Source organism: Macrobrachium nipponense, chromosome 2 (genome assembly GCF_015104395.2).
Source record: "Macrobrachium nipponense isolate FS-2020 chromosome 2, ASM1510439v2, whole genome shotgun sequence".
NCBI lineage: Eukaryota > Metazoa > Arthropoda > Malacostraca > Decapoda > Palaemonidae > Macrobrachium > Macrobrachium nipponense.
This window is the reverse complement of record NC_087201.1, coordinates 160,780,291-160,792,679: the sequence shown is the minus strand read 5'-3', so window position 1 is coordinate 160,792,679 and position 12,389 is coordinate 160,780,291. Positions and strand designations below refer to the sequence as shown.

Below are 12,389 nucleotides of genomic sequence, written 5' to 3'. Positions count from 1 at the left end.
TATGGCGATGATGATACCGATCATCAGACACCACTACGCTATGACGTCACAAATGTGTGAATCGGAGCCTTCCGTCTTAGCTAATGGCTGAGCAGGAAATCTTTCTCTTGCATTCCCCCACCCATACTCTCAGATACCAGCGACCCACCCCCACCCTAAAATACTTGAAAAGACAATTGATTTTATATGTCTTGCGTGCTTGACTCGCAGACTTTGAACAGCTTCGCAGATACAGAAATTCTGTTTTTGAGAACTAGCAACTGCATAAAAGAGAATTGCACAATCCAATCACACATATTTCAGGACCATACTGTAGTTCATTTCCTTAAAATAGAAGAATCATTGGGGAAGACATCTGGTAGAGGACCACCAAATGAGAAAGAGAGCTGGTGGTGGAGACCCTAACACCCAAGATAAGATAAAGAAGAAAAAGGAAGCAGGAGTAGCCTATGACAGGAATCAATCTGAGGAAAGTAGGATAGCTTGGAATACTGCAAATAAAGAAGCTAAAATGGCAGTAGCACAGGCAAAGCAATTGCAATGGACAAGCTTATGAGAACTTAGAGACAGCTGAAGGCCAAAAGAGAATACACAAGATAGCAAAAAGCTGGTCACGGGATGTGGAGGGCATTCTGGGTAATGCATGCCCTGTGACCTGGTATTAAGATGCCAATAGTCCCTGGATCTCACAGGTTTAATTTTAATTCTACTGGTTTCCAGCTTGTCGCTAGTATTATCCTTATGTTAAGACCTCAGGTTTGTTAGTTGTGAAAAATACAAATTGGTTAAAAATTTGTCATGTTTTATCAAAAGAGGAAATCATAATAGCTAGATGGAAGGAGTACTTTGAAGACTTACTAAATGAAGAAAAATCCAGAACATTAATAAGAGATAGAAAACCTCATGAAAGAATAGTCCAGGATATTAGCAGAGAAGAGGTTAAGAAGGCGCTGGATAAAATGAAGAAGGGGAAAGCAGTGGGACGTGATGGAATACCAGCTGAAGTGTGGAATTGTTTAGGAGAGAAAGGCATAGACATCCTGTGGAATTTTGATGACTAAAATATATTGCCAAGAAAGAATGCCAGACATGTGGAGAAATAGTCTAATGGTCCCAATCTACTAAGGGAAGGGTGATGTGCATGAGTGTGGGAACTACAGAACAATTAAACTGATATCACATGCAATGAAAATATATGAGAGGATTATAGAAGGAAGATTGAGAATGGAAACCACAATTTGTGAAGGACAATTTTGTTTCATACCAGGAAAGAGCACAGTTGATGCAATATTTGCTCTAAGGCAGACAGTAGAGAAATATAGAGAGAAACAGAAAGGACTACATCTGGTGTTTATTGACTTGGAAAAAGTATATGATCGGGTGCTTAGGCAGGAAGTATGGAGGTACTTGAGAGAGAAAAGAGTTTCTGAAAAGTATGTCAGAATAATGAAAGATATGTATGCAGAGGCAACCATGCAAGTAAGAAGCACTGATGGAGTCACAGAAGTTTAGGGTGAAAGTTGGTCTCCACCAGGGTTCAGCCCTTAGTCCCTATGTGTTTGATATTTTGATGGATGTTATAACATCGGAAGTTAGAGAAGAGGTGTCTTTGTGTGCAATGTTTGCTGATGACATTGTGCTGACTGATCTAACAAGAGAAGGTGTCCAGCTCTAGCTAGGAAAATGTTGAGAAGAACTTGAGAGTAGAGGCTTAAAAATTAGTAGAACAAAGACAGAATATATGTGGGCAGGTGAAGAGGAATGGCAGGGAACAGTGAAATTGGGCCAAGAAGACATAAATAGGGTTAGCTCCTTCAAATATCTTGGTTCTGTTATGAGTGAGAATGGAAATCTGGATGCAGAAGTCAGTAATAGAATTCAGTGTGCATGGATGAATTGGAGAAAGTCATCGGAGATACTCTGTGACAGGAGGATCAGTGCAAAAGTTAAATGAAAGTTTTATAAAAGCATAGTTAGACCAGCCATGCTCTATGGGGCAGAGACTTAGCCAATAAAGAAAGAACAAGAAAGAAAAATGGAAGTCGCCAAGATGAGAATGCTGAGTTGGATGTGTGGCATCACAAAAAGAGATAAGATCCGTAATGAACTGATCAGAGGGACAGTCAAAGTATTAGAGGTTTCAAAAAAGCTCAGGAAAGAAGACTGAAATGGTTTGGGCATGTCATGAGGAGAGAAGATGAACACGTATGTAAGAGGGTTATGAACATGGAGGTGGATGGCAGAAGAGGGAGGGGAAGGCCAAAGTTCAGGTGGAAAGATAAATTATTGAATGACATGAAGGAAAAGGGTCAAAGAGAACAAGATGTACAGGACAGAGGAAGATGGAGAAGGCTGACTAGAAACAGCGACCCCATATAGAAATAGTAAAAGCTGAAGGCAAAGAAGAAAGAAAAAGATTCTACCACAGTCTGTATCAAACCCACAAATAAGGTCATAAGATTTTATACCTTAACTATCATGGCGCCTGTCCTTCGGATGTGTTATCGGATGCACGTTCACTTCTAAAATGACCTGGATGTACATGTCCCCAGCCAAATAGGCCCATCTTTGACCCTTTGGGCCCTAATCCCCAAAGGGAACAGGCTGCGCCCCCTGCTATCAATGTTGAGGTAAGTAGGCTACGACCCCCTTTTCCCCTGGTCGGCAAGTCAAAAGGGCGTAGGCCATCTGGCCCCTAATATTGTGGGACCCCCCTTACCACTGAGGGTGCCTTATGGCCCCCATATTGTGGGGAGCCTGTTTGTACCTATAGAAACACTTCTAGTACATAGATGTCTGCTCTGAGCCCAAGAAACATGACAAATTTTTAATCAATTTGTATTTTTCATAGCTAACAAACCTTCGGTCTTAACAATAGGATAAATCTTCTTGTATCAGCTGGAAACTGCTTAAAACAATCAAAGATTATAGTTCAAGGAATCTGTGAGATATGGCAATTCATGCACTTACGAGGTGGGAGTTGGTCATCGACCACGCACCGCATCTCGTGACGTGTCAGACTTTCTTTGACCTCCTTTCTGGTGGGGATGCATAGCACCCCTTCACTGTCCATACCTCATGGCTTCAGCATAGTTTTCATGAGCCCCTCTTATGTAACCAAATGGTGAAAGTGACCTTTCTATACATGTTGCACACACCAAAGATGGTTCAACCTAGAAGTTCCTCTGCCAGTTTGTATTAGGGTGTGAGTAGACCAAATAGTATATATATTTAAAGAAAACGTTGTAGATTGTTCTTAAGTAGTTAATCTGGGAATTTTCATTTATTTAGACAGAAGTTGATTATATTGATGCATCGCCACCCTCTCCTCCCCTGGTGACTCTCAACACTCAAGCTGTTAACATGAGTTCATTGTCTACTACAGCAAAGAGATTTCCCCTTGATGGTAATTATGATACAGCACTGTTATATATTTGTATTTTATTTGCTTTGAATTTTTACCCTAATGTTTGACTCAGTTTTGCAGAAAGTAAGTACATGCAGTACATCTCATACATTAACAATGAAAAACTTCTTTTTCAAGATTTTCTTAAAATCTAAGTCTTTTAAGTATACCTAACCAAATTCTTAGTCTAGTGATTCATAATTAAGTTTAAGATATGTAGTGACAAAATCGGATACTAGTTAAAAGCACTGTAGGCAAATATGAAGAGGAAAGCTGCAGCTCTTAATAGCATGATCAGAGATTTTAAGAGCGACTACCAGGTTAATGTGGCTGACTGAAAGGATCAAAGTACAAGCATTTTTGGTTTATAATTCTTTCTGTTTAAATGCACTGACATCAAAGGGCCCTAGTTAGCCCCTGAATAGTAGTTACTGTGCTAAAAACTGTACATTTAAACATGTAAAAACACTAGTTAAAATGTACCTTGTGTTTGTGTTGGAGAAAGTCTCTTTTAAAATCAAGAGTATTTTATTACAAACATGAAATTAACAATATTGATGTCATATTGCTTTTGACTGTTATGCCTTTCAATTAATTAGAGTCAGTTTTCAATTTATTTGTGATAAATTTTATTGCTTTTAATAAAAAGAGACTGATTGCAACTGATAATGAGTAAAGTGTTTAAACTTAAGACCTTGATATGAAAAAGCTTAGAAAAGGAAGAGATGGTTAGTATTATGCCTGTCCTGAAAATATTCCTGTGGTATATCCATAAATATCAGTCATTCAGCTTATCACACATCCTGTAGTAGTAAACAACAACTTTATAAACATGACTGCTGATTTAACCCAGCTTTTATACTTTTGTGGTTGTGTGATTAATAGTTCAGTTAGATTAGACATTGCATATTGTACTTGATATTGAAAATAGTATTGAGAATTATTGAAATCGCCTTTAAACTACCCTAAAGTCACCAATGCTTTTACTGTTATTGCTACAATAACCATCATGCTGTAAGTCTGCTTGTGAATGAAATTTACCAAGAGAAGCAGTGTGCATTGTTATCCAATACTTATTATGATTTGGTATATAATCAGTTTTGGCCAATAAGTTTTAAGATAAAAATATTAATACACCACAAGCTTTCTTATTAAAGAATTTACATTTCAGAGACACCCATGACTTCTCCACCAACTTCACCAGGGCCGCTACGAATGGAGCCTAATCACCAGGGCAGATCTGGCCTAGAGGAAGATAATGAGCAGATATCATCCCAGATTAAAACAGTTGCTCCCTATGTAGTTAAGCCCAGACACCAAAATTAAGGGTCACACAGAAGTTACCAATAGAATCAAATCCAAACCTCAGTAGAACTGCCCAGAAGAAAAATGTGGTAGCATCTTTAAATAATAAATCTTTGCTTATGCTGGGACATGATGATGCTGTGATGACTGTTGATCAGATTTTAAAACATCCTGTTTTACGGGTAAGTTTGAGCCTCTATGGGAAATAAGGTTGACTTGAAGTATCTTTTAAAGGTGAGGAATTTTTTTTTTTACCAGTGTTTGGTTACTGTGTATGAAAATTTTATTTTGCAAGGTAATGCTGAACATTTGGTTAGCAGGTCTTTTGTTGTATATCATCTAGAAGAATTTTACTATCTTTTTAGTTTCAGAAAGATGCTACAGTAAACCTCCAGATATGGGGACTCACTGAATTGTGGAAATCTCTATTGAACATATATACACATTATTCGTGGAAAATTTGCCTATTCATGGCATTTTTCACTAAAAAATATACACTAATTACTGTAAAGTCCCCTCTCAATTAATGCGAGGGTTACGTTTCTGGACAGCTCGCGTGATTAAAAATACGTTATTTAAACATTTTCCCATATGAAATAACAGGAATAAGGGGGCTTATGTTCCTGGACTTGGGGAACTGTTATTTTTTGCTAAGTACAACTGAATTGGATAACAGCAACATATATTCTTCTCACAGAACTGAGTTAAATTTGGCAAAATAAACTCTTCGCCATCAGCTGATTTCCAAACCAAAATGTTGACTGCTATGTTATTTTACAATACAATATGTAATATGAGAATACATACAATGTTATTGGATATAGTGAAGTATGTAATGTATGACTTTTTAAAAGATTCATGGAAAAGATGCATATCTGTTATGTGTGTAATTATACTTAGCCATCAGCAAGCCATGACATCGGCTCAATTTATGCTGAAATGTTGGGAATGAAGCTTATTCTCGTTTCGTGTCAATTTAAAAGAAAATTTTGCTTTATTAATAAATAAACAAAATCTTTTGCTTTATTAATAAATAAACAAAGTTTATAGCTTAATTAATAAATACCTACAGTGTTGTGTCTTTGTTCTTGTCGACGGCCGTCGTCTGCTGCTGATGCGTGGGTGATTTGAAAACAACACTTGGGTGCCAATTTGCATTAAATTAAAATTTTTGTGATTTTTAAGTATTTAAAAATATTTTCTAGCTCGCGTTAAATCGTAAACGTGTTAAACACTCGTTCATTGAGAGGTGACTGTATTTACATATCATTTTCTGACTAAATGCACTTTTTGTGATAAAACTATTAAAATACTCAGGTATAAGCACTTTTAAAGTTTTTTTTTTCTTGAACTATCAGAATTGGACATTCCAAGTGAATTTAAAGGAGGTCTAGAGTATTTGCAGATTATAGTTCTATGCGGGAGTGTGGGGGTGTGCTATGCATTCCCCGTGAATTCGGTGGCACAGTGACTGTTATTAAGTAATGTAACCAGACCATTTTCACTTTTATGGGCCAGTCACATGAAATGTTTTAAGGTTATGTATACAACACAGTTAAACTGTGATGTACAGAGTACCAACCTGACTCAAAATGAAAATGCAGGTACTATAGCACAAAAACCATATGACTAGGAGACTGGTCTAAATTTTATTTGTTTTAAGAAAGGTTGATACCTGAAAAGGTGTGGTTATTTGTTTTAAGAAAGGATGATACCTGAAAAGGTGTGGTTAGATGTGAAAAGGAAAAATAATCAATATAAGTGAATACTGTTTAAGATCACCAGAAAAAATACTGGTGAGTATTGTGAAATCTTTTATTGATGGATTTAAAGGGTGCACCCCCTGCAAATCTTGGGGGTCAACTGTACACACATAAATGCACATATCTCTGGCAGTGATAGCAGCAAAGGTTACTTGTTTTATCACAAGCTCTTGTCATATTGTACCCACATCATAGGTCTCGAAAATCCCACGACAAAAACCATCTTTTACCTTCTGCACTGAAGAGCAATCATCAATGCATGCACCCTCTAAATTATATGAAAATGGAGTAATTTGTGAATATTTCTCTATGAAAAATTCCACAAATAGGCGAATTTTCTGTGAGTAATGTGGGATGTTCCACAGAAAAATCCGTGAATAGGAGGGGGTCCGCTGCATTAATTTATGTAGGTACATATGCTCCTAAATGGCTGTGCAAAGATTTTACTATGAGATTCAGGGCCTCTGTAACACGGTTTTTTCGCAATAACTTTTATCTGCATTGCATTTAAAATATAATGCTTATTCAGAATACATATTAATAATTCAACCCATAAATTTTGGAGTGGTATTCTGCACTAAATTTGGTACTTATGAATGGTAAAAGTGACTTTTTTTGTGAACGACGGGCCAACTTACTCAGAGAAAAGGTTTCGAATGCACTCGGTTACATAAACTTATGACAGCATTTTGAATTTTGGCCTAGCCTAACTCCTTTCTTTCTCTATAAAAATGAATAATCTACCCACCTGTACGCTTTCTCCAACTCCAGTACACTCCAGAAAAGTCACCTTAAAACACCAGCACCACAAGACTTACGACCCAAAAAACAACTCCTACCAGACAGAGAGCTCTCCCCTACCAACCACACACCACCAACACATGCTTTCTACTGCCCGTGTTATTGTTTACATCCTGCCGACGCCGCCGCCATCTTGTCTATGACGTCACAGCCTATGACGTCACAACACAACTTAAATACATCAACAGACACCTTCTAGAATCTACCACATGTTGTCTATATATAGGACACCCACCATATTTTTCAACAATGCATAAAATACCCATAACAATTATACAATATATAATCACACTTATCTATACCCATAACAATTATACAATATATAATCACACTTATCTCTTTCTCCTCCCCTCCGACTGTTTCCTAACCTAGGTAGTTCCCCTCTTAATTTCCTTCGTCCTCCTCCAACTCTTTACCCTCTACATAATTTCTAATACATTCCCCTGAAAACTCCTGCTTAGTTAATACATCAGCCACTTGCTCCTTTCCTTTTATCCATCTCACCTCCTTTATTTCCCCGGATTCAATGGTTTCCTTATTGCAGCAATATCTATTTTTAATCTCTTGCTACTTACACCAGTGCTCGATTTGATGGCGGTCATTAGTGTTTTACTATCAGTGTTAACCAAGGCTTCTAAATTTCTCCCTCCTACTACCTCTTCCCACAAATGCTTGAAATATATCAATCCTTATACAGCTTCCCCAACACTCAGGGCTTCAGCCTCAATGGTGGATTTTGCCACTCTCCTGGATTTCCTAGACTTCCACCATATGGGACTTCTCCTCTTCCCAACTGTCAAAGAAATAATATAACCCAGTTGAGTATGGCCATCTTCTATGTTTCCAAATGAAGCGTCTGCATAGGCTTCCCAATAAACCCCTTTCTTCCATCTCACTTATTGTAACTTCGCCCATCATGCTCTTAGTTTTTCTCACAATTTTAATAAGTTTCTTCATATCCTGAGTTGTTCCTTCTTTAAATGCTTTACTTAATTCGCTAATATCATATGATATTTCTGGCATCGTGGGGGTAGTGATACCCAATTCAGCGTCCTACCACTGATCTGTACTCTGTTAACTCTTTTTGTTCTAGCACTCTATTACCCGTATATCTTCCAGCCTCTGGTTGGGCTCTTATGGAATTTATATACTGCCACTGATTAAGGGAAAATCTATTCTCCTTCTGCTCTATTACTACTCCTATATACTTGAACCTTTTACTCTCTTGTTCTCCTACTTGCAATTTCCCTTTCAATCTCCCAATCGTTTCCTTTAAGAATCCTTCAGTTCCTCCGTAGCAAAAATCATCTACGTGTGTACACAAAAATGCCATTCCAATTTATTGTTCTTTTTCCAAAAGAATATATTAGGTTCTAGTCTACTTCTCTCACCTTGAAGCTCCTTCACTACTTTCACCACTTTACAATACCATGCTTTTGCTGCATCCTTGAGCCCATAGACTGTTTCTTCAACTTCCATAATCCCTCCAACCATCTTCCCTTGGTGGCTTCAAGTACACTTCTCTTTGTATCTCGTCACCTTGTAAATATGCAGTTTTGACATCCAATGTATAACAATTCCAATTTTTTCACCTTTATTATGGTTAGACAGAATTTTAAAATTTCAGCATTGCATGTGGGAGCATCCTTTCCCACTCAGCCATTTCTTCTTCAAACCTCTAGCTACCAATCTTGCTTTACATATCCTTTCCCCCCCTTTTATCTTTTCAGTTACTATCCATCTGTAGATATAGCTTTTTGTCCAACATCATTTACCTCCTCATATACCTGGTTATCTCTCCAAACTTAGAAGTTCTTTTTCTTTAGCTTCCATTATGCTTCTATTTTCAAATCCCAGCAACACCTCCTCTTCATCTTCAATTTTTTCTACCTGACTATAATCCCTCAAGTTAACCCACCCTTTGTCACCTGACTGTGAGTCTCGTATATTGTACGAATCAGCCCATGCTTGGCTTGATCTTTTTCCGCAAGACCTAAAATAGTCCATTTTTTCTTTTACTTGTCCTGTTATCATTGTTTATAGCCCTAACTCTATTTCCCTTTTTGAATTTTGGTATCTCTTCCATTAACTCGCTTTCTATTGACCCACTTTGCCCGTTATCTTCCACTGTTTCCTCTATCACCTCTCTTTCTATAGTCTCTTCTGTGTCTGCATTCCTTCTCTCACCCATTATCTCCTCTCCTTCCAGCCAATCTACTTTCCCTTCATTTGGGCCATCTGACCTACCTTTCACCCCATGGGATTTATCTATTCTAGCGATATCTCTTCTGTATCTGGTGATCGTCGTTGAATCCTTGTCACATGTATCCTAGCTACTTCTCTTAAAGAATCCCATGTTTGACTATTATTGTTTTCCCCGATACTCCCACTACCTGAGCAGGTCCTCTCCATTCATTTTCATTTTCCCTCTTATAGAATACCTCATCTCCTACCACTGCTTCTTCAAATTTATGTTCTCTGATGTTTTTGTTTAGCGCTATTCTTATTTTATTACAGGACTCATTTTTTATAAATGCTTCTCTGGCCTTGTGCATTGCATTCAGTGTGTCCTTACCATACCCTCTTCCATCCCTTTTTCTCTGCTTGCAGGACTCGAACTTTCTTCTCCTATTAGGTTAGGCAGTGAAGGGTTTTTTCCAAATACTAATTGGTTGGGAGAGAAACCTCCATTATTCATTAAACAGTTCCTAGCACTCACTACCATTTCAAAGCTAGGGACCAATCTACTTCCTCTTCCTCCATCATCTTCCTTACACTTCCCTTGATCATGCCTACGGTCTTTTCACATAATCCGTTGCTCCACGGAGATTCTGATGCTGTGGCTAATACTTTAATATTCCATTTTTCTGCCATCCTCCTTACTTTTTCATTTTGAAATTCTCCCCCATTATCTGACAATATTTTGGAGGGTGCTCCAAATATAGCAAACCAGCACTCAAAAAGTATCTTTATTATAGTTTCTGGTTTCTTATCTTTTATCCAACAGGCTGACAATATCTCGTTGCCATATCCACTATTACCAAGAACTTTCTCTCTTCTATCTCTCCCACATCCATCGCTACGACTTCATTGAACGTTTTACTCCAAGAAAAGCCTACTACCGGTTTGGCGGGGTTTCTTTTGTATTTTTACAAACCTCACAATTTTTAATCAGTTCCGTTAGTAACTTTCTTATTTCCTCTTTTTCTTTTTCGATTAAACCCATTACTCCATTGTCTTCCTCTGTTAGCTTCCCAATATTTTATCTCCACTTCCATGACCAAACTGTAAATGTAATTTCTTCATTGTGTCTTAATTTCCCTCGGATTCTTTCCCTTCCAACCCTCCAGTAATAATTCTTCTACCTTCCTCCTCCTTATAGGCACTCTTAAATGACCCTGTTCGTCTTCTCTTAACTCTACTTTCATTCCCCCTACCCTAATACTTCTACTATGACACAATTTTCTTTCAAATTTAGGGTCATACCCATTTTACTCATGGTTTGCTTACCTATCAGCCAGGGTATATCACCTTGCAGAATTTCCGTCTTCAAATAAAACTTTCTGTTTTTAGTATCACAGGTATTTCTATTATTCCTCTGGACTTATAAGATGTCTCACCAAAATTAAACACTTTATTAGACTCTGTCCTAGTGTCCCTCATTCTCCTCAACTCTTCCTGACTCAAATCCATGACAATACGTGCTAGTCACAATTCCCCGCAAACTGTTGATTTACACCCTGTGTCCAAAATTGCATCAACCACCTCCCATGATGCTTCCACTATTTATTAACTTCTCCTACATAAACCTCTTCTTCTTCTGTCCCATTTTCTGTTTTTACCTTATTTTCTTCTAGTCTTGTTTCAGTTTTCTTCCTATTATGAAAATTCTGAGGACAATCCCTAGCCCAATGCCATTCTGAGCTGCATATTGCACATACTGTTACCATTACCTTCTTTGTTTATAGGATTTCTACCACCCCTCCTCTCGGTTCCATCTTCCCCGATATCTTTGGTTTTCCCTCCCTCTCCCAGAACTGGCATTGCCTTCTGACGAACCCCACCATTCCCGTTCTCTTTAGTCCCTATCCCTCAAATGTCTTTTCATTGTTTGCGACACTGTTCCGTACTCTAGCTTTCTTGCCCACAAGCCGATAATACCATTTGTTTTTGGATTTTCCGTGAGATTTGCTTGCTCTATTACATGATACCCCTTGACTTCGCCTTCAAGCGCGCCTTTCCCCATTGCTCTTTCACACTCATATGCTGCCTTCTCGTATCTAATTAAATAGTCCGCCATATTTTCACTAGATTCTCTTTTCTTATTAGAAGGTATCTTTTTATTCTACCGTAATTCTCCATTACCGAGTCTTTTAGATAGGCTTTATCTAGTTTCTCTAGGATTAACTTTGGACCCTCTGTACCAGTAAGTTTATCTTTATCTAATGCTTCCACTAGCTCTCGGGCTTTCCCTTTTAAGCTCATTCTCATTTCTATCGCCGGGTATTTGTATCTTCTCCATACAACAATAGCCAACTTCGGCTTGACCTTTCCATTCTTTGTATTCTTCTTGTATCCCGCTAAACCTAGGACATTCCCTTCTCCATCTAGTAGTCTCCCTTTGTTTCACTGTCGGATCCAGGCATCTTTGATCAACCACGCTCTGCTACCAGTTTGAATTTTGGCCTAGCCTAAACTCCTTTCTTTCTCTATAAAAATGAATAATCTACCCACCTGTACGCTTTCTCCAACTCCAGTACACTCCAGAAATCACCTTAAAACACCAGCACCACAAGACTACGACCCAAAAAAACAACTCTACCAGACAGAGAGCTCTCCCCTACCAACCACACACCAACACATGCTTTCTACTGCCCCGTGTTATTGTTTACATCCTGCCGACGCCGCCGCCATCTTGTCTATGGTCACCCCCCCCGATGACGTCACACACAACTTAAATACATCAACAGACACCTTCTAGAATCTACCACATGTTGTCTATATATAGGACACCCACCATATCTTTCAACAATGCATAAAATACCCATAACAATATACAATTATATAATTTCACACTTATCTATACCCATAACAATTATACAATATATAATCAA

At 38.1% G+C, this 12,389-nt stretch overlaps 1 protein-coding gene across 1 annotated transcript in view; it reads left to right on the top strand.

Moving 5' to 3' along the window:
* The window catches only part of LOC135221351 (uncharacterized), a 219,911-nt gene that overhangs the window by 83,063 nt on the left and 124,459 nt on the right, over window positions 1–12,389 (top strand). The window contains 5 exon segments of the mRNA XM_064259153.1: window positions 814–1,029; window positions 1,268–1,479; window positions 2,553–2,630; window positions 3,292–3,406; window positions 4,715–4,893. Coding sequence (XP_064115223.1) covers window positions 814–1,029; window positions 1,268–1,479; window positions 2,553–2,630; window positions 3,292–3,406; window positions 4,715–4,893 — 800 coding nt within the window.